The sequence below is a fragment of the Lemur catta genome, chromosome 8, assembly GCF_020740605.2.
Source record: "Lemur catta isolate mLemCat1 chromosome 8, mLemCat1.pri, whole genome shotgun sequence".
In the NCBI taxonomy this organism is placed as follows: domain Eukaryota; kingdom Metazoa; phylum Chordata; class Mammalia; order Primates; family Lemuridae; genus Lemur; species Lemur catta.
Window position 1 is genome coordinate 29,789,835 of NC_059135.1, and position 18,454 is coordinate 29,808,288.

Consider the following 18,454-nt stretch of genomic DNA (forward strand, 5'->3'; position numbering starts at 1 on the left):
TATAAGTCCCAAGAAGGATATCTGTATTGTTTATCTATATTCCTAGTGCCTAAATAGGCCTTGGTACAAAATTGATACTCAATGAATATGGGTTGAATTAATAAATGAATGATTTAATAAATCATTGAAGTCACTGTCCCAGATATATTGTGAGAGTAGAAAGAACAGTCCATAATCTAAGAGCACCCTTACCTCCAACAGTTTCAGATTATCTAGGTCAAGAGAGGGCTCTGATGCCGCTGCCTCCATCATGTTCATACTGTGAAGACCTTGTTTACGGTCTCCTATAGGAACAGGAAAAAGAAATTACTAATGTATGATTTTCTTAAAACAAAGATCTTTATTACAATTTTTATTCAATTACAGTTAAAAAGAAGAGTTGCAGAAGGGCTGGCAGTAAGACTTATGCCTAACATCAATGGGAGTAAAACCAGGAAACATCTAAAAATGAAGATGAATGATAAACAGCATGAAAGCTGAATTCTGGGAGATGCTTCCACCATGACTTAGTTTAAAAGTTTAAAACCCTGAAAAATATTGCAAAAACTTTAAAGAAGATTTTATTAAAGTTATTCAAATGAATGCATGGGTGCTGATTTCCTAAACAACCCACCAAACCTAAAGTTTATTAGAACCAACTGGACATTTGATGATACTGGGAAATTTCTGTTACTTTTTTTCAGATGTGAAAATTAGGATTATGGTTACGATATCTGTGATTTGCTTCAAAATAATCCAAGGCATGGAAAGGGGTAGTGACTGCTGATTCAGATGAAATAATATTGTCCCTATGTGATAACTGTTGAAGCTTATACCTATTTGGTGTAAGTTTGAAATTTTTCATAAAAACTGTGGTAAGAAAGTTTGTTAGAGAGAAGGATGGTAGCTACTGTAGCATACAGCTTTTCTTTTCTTTTTTAGCATTTACCATAGAAATTTTTAAAAGGGGAACATAAATTTTGATTAGATAGCATGTTTAATAAGTGTTAGAACAAAAAGTAGTATTTTTTACCTGTCAACATTCTGTATCCAAAGCATAAGGCAACTATCAAAACAGCTAGTACAGAGACTGATGCCAAAGCAATGATTATTGTCTCATCTCGGTTAAATGAATGAGGTGGACCTAAAAGAAAACATATTTTAAAACACTATAATCCTTTTTTTTAGTATTTTGTGAAATACCAAGTGACTGCCTTTTAGAAAGGCTATACCAATATATAATTAAATCAGTAATGTTTCTGTATCAATGGAAATGAAAGAAAAAATATTAATACATTTGTGATAATTACAAATTATGTATTTTTTAATCATACAATCTTACATAGATTTGGAACACTGAAAAACCTGTTTTAGGTGTGCTCGTAAATATTAATATATCAACTATATTAAGGAACAGCTTAGACAGGATTGTATAATATTTAAGAACATAGTCTTAGAATGATATCTGGTTTTAAATCTTGGCTCTACACTACTTGCTCAGTGGGCTTGAACAAAATATTTAACTTTTCTGTGCTTTAGTTTTCTCATTTGTAAAAATAGTGCTCTCTATCTCCCAACTTAGCCGTGAGGCTTAGATGGGAGTCTAAGTGCTTAGTATAAGAATATATTACCCATGCAATAAATAGTAGTTATGTTTATCAATATTGATATATTATTAATGAAAAAAGCATGATTTGCAGGCAGGCAATTAAATCTGAAATGAACTTGAAGCTCAGTTCTTCCACTTAATATATGATCTTGGGAAAACTTCTTCACATGTCTGAGGCCAAGTTTACTTACTTGCAGAATGGGAATGCACATATCTAAATTGCAGGGCTATCATGAGCATGTAAACACTGTATAGTGTTAGCTCCATTCTGTGGGTCTGACCATGTATAGAGAGCAAATACCCTTTAGAATTAATGTCCACAAACTAGAGCATATCCAGAAGAGACAAGCAGAACAGTGGAGGTACAAGAACTCTGAATTGTGATAGGTAGAAAGAACTGAAAGTGTCTGATATGGAAAAAGAAAACTTGGCAGGATATGATAGCTGTCTTCACATGGAAACAGCTAGGGAAAATGATCAGATCCAATTAATGCATATTCAAGGACAACAGTCTTCAGCATATCATATTAAAAAAACCTATGGCTTACAAATAGACCTGTCTTAAATGGAATGAGTTACCTTGTGAAATAGCTGTTCATTATTTTACTAGAGGTATCATACAGTGTTTGGTAATACTGACCAGAGGCTGGGCTTGATGACTGCTAATATCCTTAATCATTCTTTATAGACAATCAAAATCAACCATACTATACTGTAAAACTTCCTTATTTTGGACATTATAATTATGTGTTGTAGTCAGATTAGAAACTTCTATAGTAAAGTAATGGCGAAGAGTTCCTCTGATGGGCATTCCTGTTCTAAATGAACTTATTTGTCTAAGTCAAATTAACCACAGTTGTATTAGACATTAAAATGTCTAACCAGTATTTCCATAGAAAGATCTGCTGAAGCACTAAAATACTCCTAATTTATAGGACATTTATTAGATATTAACAGATCTTAGCATACTGATAATTGTACCTCCTTTTCAACATAGAGTAATTTATAGGCAGAATAGCTGCAGTCTAAAAAAAGAAGAAAACAAAGTGTCTGCAAGGATGTGGAGAAATTCAAAGTCTTGTGCATTGCTAGTGGGGAATATAAAATGGTATATATACAAAAGAAAACAGTTTGGGGGTTCCTCAAAAAGTTAAACATAGAATTACCATAAGACCCAGCAACTCCAATTTTAAGTACACACCCAAAAGAACTGAAAATAGGTGTTCAAACAAAAACTTCTACATGAATGTTCACAGCATCAGTATTCACAATAGCCCAAAGTGGAAACACCACAAAAGTTCATAACCTGATGAATGGATAAACAAAATGTGGTATATCCATACAAAGGATATACGAAAGGTCGTAAATTCTGTGATTCTATTTATATGAAATACCCAGAATGGGTGAATCCATAAAGACAGAAAGCAGATTAGTAGTTGCCAGGGACTGGGTGAGAAGAAAATAGGCAGTGACTGCTTACTAGATACGCAGTTTCCCTTGTGAGGCAATGAAAATGTTTTAGAACTAGACAGAGGTGACAGTTGCACAACACTGTCAATGTACTAAATGGTACATTTTAACACGGTCAATTCTATGCTGTGTAAATTCTACCTAAATTCAAAAAAATTACAATAACTTATTTTAGAATTTGCTAAATCCAAAAGAGAAACTTTTATTTTTAATACACTTAAATACACACATACCCCTATATAATAATTTATAGATTCTTTACTATAAGATATTTTATGTGCTTACTGATCTTCTTCCCTTATCAATACTGTCAAATACTTCATTTTGGGGGTAGCTCTGAAGCTTTTATTTATGATGTAAGACAATCAGTACTATTCTAGATTCATTATTATGAAACTGTCATTGCATCAGATTGAATGAAATATGATGCTATCAAATATTCTAGAACAGAAATATTAATTAATTATAAAGGCATTGGGCTTTTCTTTACATAAACAAATAAAAAATATTTTTAAAAAATTTTTAAGGAAGAAAATTGATGTTTATCATGGTACTTTTCCAAGTAAGAACAAAAAGAATAGTATTTTGTTTTAAAGAAATCAAATAATGCTCACATTTTATTTCATGATCCATTATAATGAGTCAAAAGAGAGGAAATGTGGGAGGTGAAAAGTGGAGGAAAAGCCAGGCACAACGTTATGTGCTTGTAGTCTCAGCTACTCAGGAGGCTAAGGCAGGAGGACTGCCTGAGCCCAGGAGTTTGAGGCTAGCCTGGGCAACATAATGAGACCTAGTCTCAACAAAAAAAAGAAAAGAAAGAAAAGAAAAAGAAAAAAAGAGTAAAGGAGAAACATGGAGGAAACAGAAATAGTGACACTAAAATTAGAGAGGTTCAAAGGTGGCAGAAGAAAGGGAAAGACCAAGAGGCATTCCACGGTGAATGCTGATTTGAGATAGCTTGTTCTTGTCATATTTAGCATTCTACAGGCAGTGGATATCAAAGCAAATTTCATCTACTTAGAAATATCTCTATAATTTAAATTAGTAATCTTTAGCTAGTCTTGCTTTTATAATTTGTAATAGATTTTTAAAACTTTTTTTAATTTTTTTTTTTTTTTTTAGACACAGGGTCTTGCTCTGTTGCTCAGGCTGGAGTACAGTGCCCCAATCATAGCTTATTGCAACCTCATATTCCTGGGCTCACGCAATCATCCTGCCTCAGCCTCCCAAGTAGCTAGAACTACAGGCATGTGCCACCATTCCTTGCTAATTAAAAACCAAATTTTTTTATTTGTAGAGATGGGGGGTCTTGCTATATTGCCCAGGCTGGTCTTGAACACCTGGCCTCAAGTGATCCTCCCACCTCTGCCTCTCAAGGTGCTGGGATTACAGGCATGAGCTTCCATGCCTGGCCTAGACTTTTTTGAAAGAGCAATTATAAGACTACAGAAAAATTGCCCAGGGAGTTCTGAGAGTTACCATATATCCACTCCTCACTCCCCTAATTTCTCTTATTATTCCTACCTCCCATTAGAGTACCCTATGGACTGAATTGTGTTCTTTCCCCTGAATTCATATACATACATATATATATATATATATATATATATATATTTAGGCAAGCATGAAAATGAGGTTTATTGAGGAGAGAAACATAGGATTGTAGGGCAAGAGCAAGATACAGGTGTACAGAGCATGGTACATACGACACAGATGATGGCTGGACTCATTGTCAGAGGAGGGCAAACAAAACGAAGGGCAGAGAGAGAGAAAGAAAAACTGAATTCATATATTGAAGCTTTAATCCTCAATGTGATGATATTTGGAGATGGGGGTCTTTGGGAGATAATTAGTTTATGAGGTCATGAGAGTGGAGCCCTCATGATGGGATTAGTGCCCTTATAAGAAGAGACACCAGACCCTTCCTCCCTTCCTATCTTCTTTCTTTCTTTCTCCCTCCCTCCCACTCCCCCTACTCCCAAGTGTGAGGACATAGCAAGAAGGTGGCCATCCGCAAGCCAGGAAGAAAGGCCTCACCAGAACTTAACCATGCCATTGTTCTCATCTTGGAATTCCAGCCTCCCGAATTGTGAGAAAATAAATTTCTGTTGTTTAAGCCATACCTCTTTTTCTAGTTTCCTAAGATGGAAGCTTACTAAATCTGCAAGGCTTTTTTGTGAAAGAAAGAATATATTCAATTATGGCTGGGTATGGTTATAGTGGCTCATGCCTGTAATCCTAGCACTCTGGGAGGCTGAGGCGGGAGAACTGCTTGAGGTCAGGAATTCAAGAGCAGCCTAAGCAAGAGCAAGACCCCATCTCTACTAAAAATAGAAAAAAAAATTAGCCAGGCAATTAAAAAAGAGAAAAAATCAGCCAGGCATGGTGGCTTGCACCAGTAATCCCAGCTATAATTGAAAATAGGAAGTGAGGTCTCCACTTTCAACCTGATTCAACAGGGTAGGAAGAAACATATACACCAGGAAAGTCTCTTAGATGTGGGGATACATCAACTGAATTGATTTTGAAATATATAGATTAAATAATTCAATTAATTCATGTAGATACAGTTTAACAATTATACTTTATATTTTCCATTGACTATTTTAGAGATATTCAGACAATATTCTCAAAACTAAACTCCTTATCTTTATACCCACCCCAAACCAACTTGTCTTTCATATTAGTCCCACTGAAAAATGATTAGTACAGAAGAGCCAAAAGTGTTGACAAAGAGGCAAAGGCAAATGAATACCTAACAATTAAATATGTCTTTTAACTTGAACCATTTTGCATCATGAAATGCTCTTAAAAATATAAAGTATTTTTCCTGCTTTCTTAAACTAAATATATTGGAGTAAACATCCACAAGATTGGGGTTGCCATTCTGAGTATCAATGAGTCTACAGTGATACCCTTAGGCACTTTAAGGGATGCTCAGACTCCTGGGGTTTTTAAAAATTATTGTGTCTGATTTCCAGTTTTTCCATCTCATCTTTTGTCTATCTATTTTTGATGTTGTGAATATGCTTGCCTTAATGTTTTTTAGAATCTAGTATGGGCTTAAAAGCAGATGGCCTAACTTGTTATAAATAAACGTAAAGCGTGAGAAGACAGACTCAAAAACCTAAGAGATTTTCCAAAAAAATTATATGAGTTTTCATACAAGATTCTGTAGCATCTATCTTCCCTGTTTATAGGATTTTTAGACTGTTTTCTGGTTCTTGGTTGGGTACCAGACACATACAAGTGTTTAGATAGGTATGCCATTATGACTGTACCACCTCACACTCCCAATCTCCCATTAACTATATTAGAAAACCTCCATGTCATCCTTGATTTGTTTCCAGTTGAAATAAAAGGTTTGGGAGAGATACGTGTATTTCAAAGAATTTTGTGGTGCTGGAAAACCAGAAATGAAGAAGGGCACAAAAAATAAAATATTTTCTTTTTAGCCTTATACCTGTTGCTATAGACTGTTTATATCTCCCACAAACCCATATGTTGAAGCCTAAATCCCCAATGTGATGGTATATATACAAGTGGGGCTTTGAGGAGGTAATTAGATCATGAAGTCACAGTCCTCATGGAGTGAGTACCCTTATAAAAGCAGGAGACATGGAATCTCTGTCTTTCTCTCTCTCTGCCATGTGAGAATACAATAAGGTGATAGCCATCTGTAAACCAAGAAGTGAGCCTTCAGCAGATACCAGATCTGCTGGCACCTTCATCTTGGACTTCCCAGCCTCCAGAACTAAACCACCCAGTCTACAGTACTTTGTTATAGCCACTCAAACTGACTAAGATATCTAAGTAGGAAAATTTGTCCTGAGGTATTATGTCAAAGATTAGCAACCATGATGGACAGTGACTTAACTTTAAAATTTAACTATAATTGACATTATCATAAACAATCAGTTGTTAGAAAGTAAGTATTCTATTACTGACGATAATATACTCCCAAAATATTCTAGGTCACAGTGGTAAAGTGGCTTAGTGCAAAGAACTCCTAAGTTTTAGTCTTTCTTTAGCCACTATATACAAATTATATAATTTTTCTGGGCTCTTACTTCTTTATCTATAAAATAAAGTGGTTATTCCCAGCATCACCTCTAGCTTGCCATGCTCCAGCCAAAGGAGAAGGGGAATAAGGAAGTCTCTGTAACCATGGCTCACATATGCCACAATGTATGCAAATCAACTGGTGGTAAATCACCCAGAAAGCAACTAGCTACAAAGGTTGCTCATAAGAGAGTGCCCTCTACAGGATAGGTGAAGAAACTTCATCATTACAGGCCTGTTAGTGTGGCACTCTTAAATAAGACCTTATCAGAAGTCCCTTGAACTTGTGATTAGCAAACTTCCCTTTTGGCATCTGGAGTGAGAAATTGTTCAGGACTTCAAAATAGATCAGCACATCCAGAGTGCAGCTACTGGTGCTTTGCAGAAGACAAGTGAGGCCTATCTAGTAGGTCTTTCTGAAGACACCAACCTGTGTGCTATCCGTATCAACCATGTAACAATTATGCCAAAAGATATCCAGGTAGCACACTGCATCTGTGGAAAACATGCTTAAGAATCCACTATGATGGAAAACATATCATTCTCAAAAAAATTTATCTTCTTCCTATTATAGGTGGTTCTAGGGTCAAAAAGTACCTAAGTATACAGTTGCAAGTGGAAAAATAGTGGATGAAATTAGGTATTGTCAGTTTTTCCATTTTCATTTGTGTGAATTTTCAATATAAATGTGGGGGTGTAAAGCATTAATGCAATATGTTTCAGTGAACAAGTTTTAGCATTTCAATGTTATGACAATTATAAATAAACTTGTTAAACTTTTCTGGACGATGCTAGCATTTGGATTTTTAAAAAACAAATTTCTTATTGATAGGCTGGGCGTGGTGGCTCATGCCTATAATCCTAGCACTCTAGGAGGCCGAGGCGGGTGGATTGCTCAGGAGTTCGAGACCAGCCTGAGTAAGAGTGAGACCCCCGTCTCTACTAAAAATAGAAAGAAATTATCTGGCCAACTAAAAATATATATATATAGAAAAAATTAGCCGGGCATGGTGGCGCATGCCTGTAGTCCCAGCTACTCGGGAGGCTGAGGCATGAGGCAGAAGGATCGCTAAAGCCCAGGAGTTTGAGGTTGCTGTGAGCTAGGCTGACACCACGGCACTCGCTCTAGCCTGGGCAACAGAGCGAGACTGTGTCTCAAAGAAAAAAAAAAAAAATTTTTTTTTTCTTATTGATAGCAACTAAATGGTGCCTACAGCAATTTTACAGTAGTAGATTCAATCCATTCACTATGCTTTTCTAACTGGGTTGTCCTATATGCAAGTACATGTTTTTAATGCTGTCTGCCCTTTGTGCTATCCCTATAAGTTTGCTATTAAAACACATTAAACTATAAAAAAAATTAAGTGGTTATACTGGGTCACTTTTAAGGTCCTTCTAATTCCAAAATTTTGTGAGTCTTGTAACATTTTTTGAAGGCTCAGTATTATTTGCTTTTATTTTCAAATTTATAAAAGAAAATGCAGTATAACTTTTACATTAAATATTCATTAACTGAAAATCTGAAATATGAATTATTAATTCATATAATGGGTAGGATGAAAAAGTATCAAAATAGATTTTAAGCATGTTAAAAACCATACTAATGGTTAAATATTTTAAATTAAAAGCTTTCCAAGGATATGTCACATGGGCTAAAAATATGAGATCCCTGAAAAACTGCCAGGAAAAATATTTTAGTATGTGTATGCACGTGTGTGTGCAATAAAAGAAGCCTTTAACTAGAAGACTCTGAATTTTGGGGTTTTGTTTCTTTAAAAAAATCCTTTTTATGTTGTATGTGCTATATATATGCTATACCTGAATTGTCTTGTTCCCCTAGCTCTAATAAACCTTCTTTTTCCTCCCTATTAGTGTTCTCAGTTAAATACTCAGCCAAATGTAAACACTGCTATGTATGCCTGTGTGCAATGGCTGAGCTTGTACAAGCAAGCACTTCCTGAATGCAGAATAGACAGGGAACCGCTGTCTGCCTTATTGGAGCCTGGGATGTTTCTGTTTACAAATCCTGGAGCCAGGCCGGGGCCACTACTGGAGGCGTGCTGTCTGCTTCCTTGCTACACTCAGCCTTTGTCTGGGTCTGTGTCAAAGAAAGAACAACATTGTTACATGCGCAGCAGGCTGCAGCAAAGGGAAGCTTAAATATAACACACTACCCGTTATGTCAGCTCCTTAATCTTTTACCACTCTGTACAGAAAGGCGAATTGGGGATTAGTTGTTTTGTTTTTTAAAGGAATGTACTTCTCACACAAGTAGAGAAAAACATTTAAAGGGATGAAACAATTAATGGGATGAAGGGTAAATGAATTCCTTAGCAAAATCATCCAAATTACTAAAATACTGTTTGTGTAACTATGATATATTGTGCAGCTCAATGTTTTGAACAACTATTTTTATAACGAATAACAATGTTGATCTATTTTAATTAACATGTTTGGAAAGGCAGTAATCATAATCAGATTAATGTTTACATTTAGTACCTTAAAAGCAAACTGAGAGGGGGTCAGATTTCTCATTTGTGTTTGTTTTGAAACAAGTATTTAATACTGAATATTTAAGACTGTGTTAAATTTAACTTGTCTCATTTTGAATAGATCTAGCTTGTAAGAAACAAAAAATAACAATAAACAAAACAGCACATACTTTGTAATTGAGTCAATTTTATAATTCAGTTACAGTTGAATTATATAAATGGAACAATGGAAAACTAAGGGAGTGAGAGAGAAACAGCAGTCCGAACAAAAAAACAAAACTAAACTAAAAACAAAAAAAAACCCAAAAAACAAGAAACAAAGCTGGAAAAGACAAGAAAAAATGGGAAAGCCATTCAGTGCCTATCCTACTTAACTTTTAGCTTTTATAAGTATTTACAATTTTAATTTCTTTAGAGTGTATTTAAAATAGATGTTTTATGATTATGAGATACTGAATTGAAGCATTTCTTTTATTAAAGAATGAATTAAAACAATTATATTTGATAGGAATAAAATCATTAAATAAGTGTAAAAGTCACATTTAAGTAAACAGATTATTAAGAATTTTAATAAATACAAGAAAAACAGAACACAAGGGTTAATCTGTAAACTATTTATTCTACATTTTTAAAAATCCATTGAAGTGTACAGAAAACACCATTAAATATGGTCTCAAAATATTTTTGGTATAATTCTACCAGACCTTAATTAATTGCCTCTGTTCTGTTCAGATATTTTTGTTTTTAGATATGATAGCTTGTTGCTCTATACAACAACTTTCTAAAGCAAGCATCAACTGAGTAAGAAAAGTCAATATGAGCCTAAATTAACAATGGCAAAATGAAAATCACTATAGTAATGTTCATTATTTAAAACAAAACAAATTAAAATTCACAATATAGAAAATTCACGAAATTCACAATTCAGGCTCAATTCAAAGAATATGTCACTTAAAGATCCCTGGTCAATTTTCCCAACTGGTCTACAAATGATACTTCTAAATCTAGAATTCATACTAAAGACCTTTGTTCTCATAAAATGACCATGAAATATTTGACTATAAAAGTGAATGCTATACCTTCCAATTATTTGCTGACTGGACAACAAAATATGAATTGCATTATGCCGATGACTCCCCCCAATCCATTTTACGCTCTTTTAATTATGACAGTAACTTTTGCTCACTCATATAAGGAAAGTATTAATAAGATAGATGTTTCAAGAAAAATGATTAGCTTTTTTTCAATTAAATTTCTGCTTGTGTATTTCCTAGTTTTTTTCCCTTGCTCTAGCTTTCCCCCTTTCTTTAAGCCTTTTTAAAAATTACAAAATATAACTCACATACACAAAAGTATTTATACTATAAATGTACGATTTAGTGAACTATTATAAAGTAGGCACTCATGTAGAAGCCAAGAAATAGAACATCCAGGATCTCAAAAGGCTCCTACCAGCTTCTTCCTGGTCATAACAGTCTTTCTCTGCCCTAGAAATAGCCGCTATCCTGACTTTTGTGGTAATCATTTCCTTGCTTTTCTTAATAGTATTATCATCACTGTATGCTTAGTTTTGCCTGTTTCTAAATTTTATATAAATGGAATTTTTTTGTGTCTCACTTCTTTTTCAATAATATATTTTGAAGATTTAACCACGGAGTTGTATGTGGCTGAAATTCATTCAGGGTTGCTTTTCTATATAACAAGTGTAATTATTTTTCCTTGTAATGAGTCTGGGGACTTACTATAATGACAATTAAAAGATCACTGTATATAATCCCTATTAAATTCCACAAATGTATACATTTGGTTTGTCAGCTATATTTAGGACTTTAAAATATCCAATTTTGTTTCCAAGAAAAAAATATTAAACAAAGCAGACAAATGAATAGGCTGTCTACTGTTTAGCTATTTCTAGTATTTTGGCAATAGAGGAAACAGCCAGCAACAGAGGCCAGAGCTAATAAGTCATGCACCTAGGGTAGGAAAAGAATAGAAGAGCTTGGGAATTAAAAGACAAGGTGGAGGAAAATATGCCTTAATCATAAACTGGACAGGGCTTTATGAAACTAGCACTGTTCAGAAAACTATCCTTAATCTATTTCTAAAACCCCTGAAATCCTTAATTCATGAAGTCGTTCCTTCAACCCCAAAGCACCTATTGTAATTTATTTGATAATTTGACAAAAGAGTCATACTAAACATGTACATCTACTCTTCTATGAAAGGATATTAAAAGGAATTGTGTCTCTGTAGGATCATTATTGATTATTCTCATCAAAACTGTCCATAAATATTTGCTGATTTCCTACAAACCACACTTGTTCGACCATAAGGGTAGGAAGATAAAGTGACAGAATACCTAGGGCACTGATGATACCAATGGGAGTTTAGAGTAATTGTTGCTGGCATTTTATCATTCTTCAACACAGACACTTCTTTTCCCTAATTTCTCTCTTTGTACACTTCCTTTTCTTTTATATTCTCTTTTTTCTCCCTGTACATATTCCTGTCTGCAAACCAGTCTCAGAGGCACCCACATGTCCTGCTTAGAAGCACTGGAGAAATTCTGGCATATGCAGGAAGTTCTATTTTTAGTCTAACTCTATCTTGGTTTTAAAACAAAATAAAATGAAAACAGACAAACAAAAATTGTGTAAAACACTTGTAGTAAAATCTAGTAGAATGAGAAATATTTTTGATTTATACCACTGTGGGGACATTTTAGATGTCCATTCTTACATACCACAGTTTTTATTTTAAAAGGAGTGAGGAACGTATAACATACACCAAAGAAGAGGTGGTGTGTGTGTGTGTGTGTGTGTGTGTATATATATATATATATAATATCTATATATTTAGCACCACATCTTTTCTGGATGTGTTTGTATGTATATATAGATATACATATATAACCATATATCTTTTAAGTTTAGAAGGTAACTCTTTTTACTACCTAAAAGTCTCCTTTTCCTGTGTTGAAGAAATATATCCACCTTCTTGCTATGGCTTCATGATAAATGGAGTGTAACTCCTCGTTCCTTGAATTTGAACCTGGCCATATGACCTGATCAGGCCCAAGAGAAGTTGGCAAATATAAAGCAAGAAGAATTCTAAAATACACTTAGGTAGCTGGGTTTGCACTCCTAGTGATCAGATAATCCACTATGCGAGGAACTTGTCCTGAGTAGATGCTGCCCCAGACAGAGAAGATCTGAACTGACCTTGTAGCCTAAAGCTGAGTCCAGAGTAGATCATCCAAACTCCAGCTGATCTACAGACCTAGGATTGTACGAATTATTCTGTAGTCTGTATTCTCTCCATAATAAAGGGAGTCAGGAAGATGGACCCCTATATTTTGTATTATTACTTGAGGCAAAATACTTTCCATGTTTACAGTTTCCAATAAATAAAAAAATACAGATAATACTAAGACATATCTGTAGTACATATTGAAAACTATGAATAACACAGAACTTCAAATATAAACATTTGAGGGAAGTAAGGTTTTTAAAACTAATTCAACTATACATTCTAAACCCAACAAAGAGTCTTTGCTATTTAAAAAACATATCACAGAAGTGGGTGTGCAATGATACCAAAATGCTTCTTTTTTTTTTTTTTTTTTTTTTTGAGACAGAGTCTCACTTTGTTGCCCGGGCTAGAGTGAGTGCCGTGGCATCAGCCTAGCTCACAGCAACCTCAGACTCCTGGGCTTAAGCGATCCTACTGCCTCAGCCTCCCGAGTAGCTGGGACTACAGGCATGAGCCACCATGCCCGGCTAATTTTTTTTTTGTATATATATTTTTAGTTGGCCAGATAATTTCTTTCTATTTTTAGTAGAGACGGGGTCTCACTCTTGTTCAGGCTGGTCTCGAACTCCTGACCTCGAGCGATCCACCCGCCTCGGCCTCCCAGAGCTAGGATTACAGGCGTGAGCCACCGCGCCCGGCCCCAAAATGCTTCTTGACAGTACCAAGGGGAAAAAGTCCAACCTGCTACTACCCTTGTTCACCCTGACTACTGTAACTGCCTAATTATGTATCTTCTTGTTTCTCCTAGAGTTCCTCTCTAATCCTTCTTTACCTACAAATTGGAGTGATCTTTGAAAAATGAAAATTAGATTATGAAATTACTCTACTTAAAATCCTTCAAAAGCATTTCCTATTTTCTCTGAATAAAATTCAAACTTTTGGCCAGGTGTGGTGGCTCACGCCTGTAATCCTAGCCCTCTCAGAGGCCAAGGTGGGAGGACTGCTTGAAGGCCAGAAGTTTGAAACCAGCCTGAGCAATAGCAAGCCCCCATCTCTAACCCTGCAAAAGTAAGAAAAAAATTAGCTGGGTGTGGCAGCGCATGCCTATAGTCCCAGCTACTCAGGAGGCTGAGGCAAAAGGATTGCATGAGCCCAGGAGTTTGAGGTTGCAGTGAGCTATGATGACGCCACTGCACTCTAGCCTGGGCAAAAAAGAGAAACCCTGTCTCAAACAAACAAATAAAAAAAGAGTATTTTCCTAAAGATACACACTTTTCTCTATTTCTCTTATCCTGCTCCTTCTACACTAACATTCTTAATAAGTATAAAAACATAATATATTTTGTTTTGCCTGTTGAAGTAATAAGCAAGGACTATCAGCCATCCTTGTTTCCCATTTTCTGCCTATTCACTTTAATGCCATCACAGAAGCAGTAAAAACTGAAAAATTACTATAAATTCACAATAGTTAATAACGTACTCATGGCCCTATGCCAATATAAGCTTCTTTGAATGTAGGCTTTCTTTTTTAGCTTGATGTGAGATAAAGACATTTGCTGCCAGACACTGGAAATTAGAATTTCTAATCTTAACAGCACAGAATAAATTAGGATGTAACTTCTTAAACCTAGCTTTAGACGCAATTCAATCTTTGTTTCTCATCAATTTGATCCAACTATCAACATAATGAATAATGTAAATAAAAGTATTTCACATTTATATACTGACTTTCACCCAAGAACCTCCAACACTGCATAGAATGAATTAGATTTATTTAATTAAACACATAAACACACACAAAATTCTGCCTGCCTTTCCATTGACTTAATTATCTTGTTTACATTATAGTTAGGGAGGTTAATTATATCAATTCCAGAAATCTCATAAAAAAATTATTCTAAAATAAGTTTCTAAACTTTGTAATAATTATTCTCTTCTTTCAAACTCTGGGAATCTATAAACACATAAAGATGAATTAAGTGTATAAGAAAGTAAAAGAGTACTATAAATATGAATTTATTTACTTAAAGACTGATTTTCTTTTTAAACATAATAGATACTGCAATGACTCTTCATAGATGGAAGAGAACTCAGAATAATTTAGTTCACTTTCCTGAAGTGTCAGGCTTTTGGTTTTAGGAAGTACATGGACTCGTATTAGTAAAAGAATAGAGACATAGACCAATGGACCAGGACTGAGAACCCAGACATAAAACCATCCTCACATAGCCATCAGATCTTTGACAAAGCAGTCAAAAACATACACTGGGGAAAAGAATCCCTATTCAATAAATGGTGCTGAGAAAATGGAACAGCCACATGTGGAAGATTGAAACAGGATCCACAACTCTCACAAAAATCAACTCACAATGGATAACAGACTTGAATCTAAGGCATGAAACCTAAGAATCCCAAAAGAAAATATTGGAAAAACTCATATAGACATTGGCCTAGGCAAAGAATTTATGAAGAAGACCCCAAAAGTAATCACAGCATCAATAAAAAAATTAAATGGGACTTGATCAAATTAAAAAGCTTCTGCACACCCAAAGAAACTATCCTCAGAGCAAATAGAGAACCTACAGAATGGGAGAAAATATTTGCATACTATACATCCAACAAAGGGCTAATAACTACAATCTATATAGAACTCAGGAAAATCACCAAGAAAAAAATCAAACAACCCCATTAATAAGTGGGCAAAGGACATGAACAGAAACTTTTCAAAAGAAGATAGACTTATGGCCAAGAAACACATGAAAAAATGTTCAACCTCTCTAATCATCAGAAAAATGCAAATCAAAACCACAATGAGATATCATTTAATTCCAGTGAGAATGGCTTTTATCAAAAAGTCCCAAAACAACAAACGTTGGCGTCCATGTGGAGAGATAGGAACACTCATACACTGCTGGTGGAACTGCAAACTAGTACAACCTCTATGGAAAGTAGTATGTAGAGACCTCAAAGAGCTAAAAATAGAGGTGAGCTGCAGGCAAGCCAGAGAAGCTTCAGCTGTATTTACAGCCACTCCCCATCACTCGCATCACCGCCTGAGCTCTGCCTCCTGTCAGATCAGCGGTGGCATGACATTCTCACAGGAGCACAAACCCTGTTGTAAAGTGCGCATGCAAGGGATCTAGGTTACATGCTCCTCATAAGAATCTAATGCCTGATGATCTGAGGTGGAGCTAAGGTGGTGATGCTAGTGCTGGGGAGTGGTTCCAAACATAGATTATCATTAACAGAGAGCTTTGACTGCACAATAAATGTAATGTGTTTGAATCATCCTGAAACCATCCTGTTCCTCCCCTAAGCCTCCACCCCAGTCTGTGGAAAAACTGTCTTCCATGAAACTGGTCCCTGGTGCCAAAAAGGGTGGGGACTACCGCTATAATACATCTACAATTGTTTCAGAATTGCTTTGCCCACACTACTAAAAAACAAATCTTCTAAAAAGAGTATTTGTTTGTAACTCTCCTCCCACCCCTTATATCCCATCTTGCCCAAAAGAGTGTGCATTGCCAAATACTGTATAAATCATCTGGATTAGTTCTTTCTTTTCCCCTTCAGCATGATTGTTGTATTTATATGAAATAAAATTGGGTTGATTTGTTTCAGTTTGAGGTTCTTCTCTCCCTTCCATCCTAAATAATTTATTTTTTTTGCATATGTAAAATACTGACATGATACTAACAGTAAAAACTACATAGAAAAAGCTACACTTAGCAAACTGTCACTCCTTTCCATGTCCTTTCCACCCCATTCATTGCATCCCTTGTAAGTGACCAACTTCATTATTTTCTGATTCATTTTTTGCCTCTTTTTGTAAAGGTAAGTAGATAATAGATATGCTTATTTTCCTTCCAGTCTTACATAAAAGACAGCATACTACATATGCTTTTTTGCACCTCACATTATCTCTGGAAATTACTTCATGTCAGTTCACAGAGACCTTATTTCTTTTCTTATAGCTATACAGTTAGTATTCTATTACATATATATCATAGTATATTTCAACTAATTTCCTATTCTTGCACATTTACTTTCCAATATTATATAGTTACATATAATACTGTAATAAATAACTCCATGTATATGTATTTTTGTACTATCGGAGATGTATCGTCCAAATAAATTCCTAGAAACGAGAAAGCTGGGTAGAAGAGTAAGCACACATGTAGTTTTCTTAATATTGCCAAATTTCCTTCCTTATAGGTTATAAAGTATTATATTTTGGTTCAAACTTATTTGGTAATATACTGATTCGTCGGAAATCCTGGTCCATCTCTTTTGGATTTCATTTGTTTGCTAGATGTAATGTTATGATGCTGGAATTCTCCCTCTCACTCCTATTAACACTGAGTATTTTTAATATTTGTTTTATATTTTGCAAATCTTAACAGAAGGAAAATACAAAGAAAAGTAAGTTACTTCAACTACTTACTGAGTGGTGTTGTGTCAGGAGGTGGAAAATTCTCAGTAAAGTTGACATTACATAAATCTGTGCTGCAACAGCAGAAACGGTATGTTCCATTCTGAATTGAGGGAGGAGTGGTGGTTACTACACATTCTTCATAGTGACACTCCTGGGGATCTCCAATGTGAGACCAACATCCTACAAATCAATATTAATGTAAACAAATTAGGAGACAATATGATAAAGAAAACTAAAAGCAAATAACAAACTAAGAAATAACTGCAATAAATGTGAGACAGTGACTAAACATAAGCTATAAAACAGTTTTTGCAACTCAATAGGAAGCACGCTTTTTTTTTTTGAGACAGTCTCACTCTCTTGCCTGGGCTAGAGTACCATGGCGTCAGCCTAGCTCACAGCAACCTCAAACTCCTGGGCTCAAGCAATCCTCCTGCCTCAGCCTCCCGGGTAGCTGGGACTACAGGCATGTGCTACCATGCCCAGCTAATTTTTTCTATATTTTTAGTTGTTTAGCTAATTTCTTTCTATTTTTAGTAGAGACAGGGTCAGCTCTTGCTCAGGCTGGTCTCGAATTCCTGACCTCCAGCGACCCTCCCGCCTCGACCTTCCAGAGTGCTAGGATTACAGGCATGAGCCACCGCACCTGGCCTAATTACACACATTATAACAAGGATTCAGTAACACAAATACTCTCACACAGTGCTGGAGGGAATGTAAACGAATAATATTTTTAGAAAGCCACATAGCTTTCTAAAGAAGGCCAGGCATAGTGGCTCACACCTGTAATCCCAGTACTTTGGGAGGCCAAGGCAGGAGAATTGCTTGAGGCCAGGAGTTTGAGACCAGCCTGGGCAATATATCCAGACCTCATCTCTACAAAAAAAAATTATCCAGGGTGGTACGTGCCCATGGTCCCAGCTGCTTGAGAGGCTGAGGCGGGAGAAGAGCTTGAGCCCAGGGGTTCAAAGCTGCAGTGAGCTATGATCATGTCACTGCACTCCAGCCTGAGCACCAGAGTGAGACGCTATCTCTAAATTAATTGATTAATTAGGAAAGCGACATGGAAACTTTTATGCCATGCCTTTAAAATACTCATATATTTTATAACCTAATAATTTTATAACAAGAACTCTATTTCAAGGAAACAAT

General features: G+C 35.5%; 1 protein-coding gene across 1 annotated transcript in view; it reads right to left on the reverse strand.

Moving 5' to 3' along the window:
* The window catches only part of BMPR2 (bone morphogenetic protein receptor type 2), a 123,096-nt gene that overhangs the window by 29,665 nt on the left and 74,977 nt on the right, over positions 1-18,454 (reverse strand). Inside the window, exons 3-5 of the mRNA XM_045559705.1 lie at positions 17,312-17,482; positions 1,013-1,123; positions 193-284 (exon numbers count right to left, since the gene is read on the reverse strand). Of these exons, the coding sequence (XP_045415661.1) occupies positions 193-284; positions 1,013-1,123; positions 17,312-17,482 (374 nt within the window). The remainder of the gene's footprint in view (positions 1-192; positions 285-1,012; positions 1,124-17,311; positions 17,483-18,454) is intronic.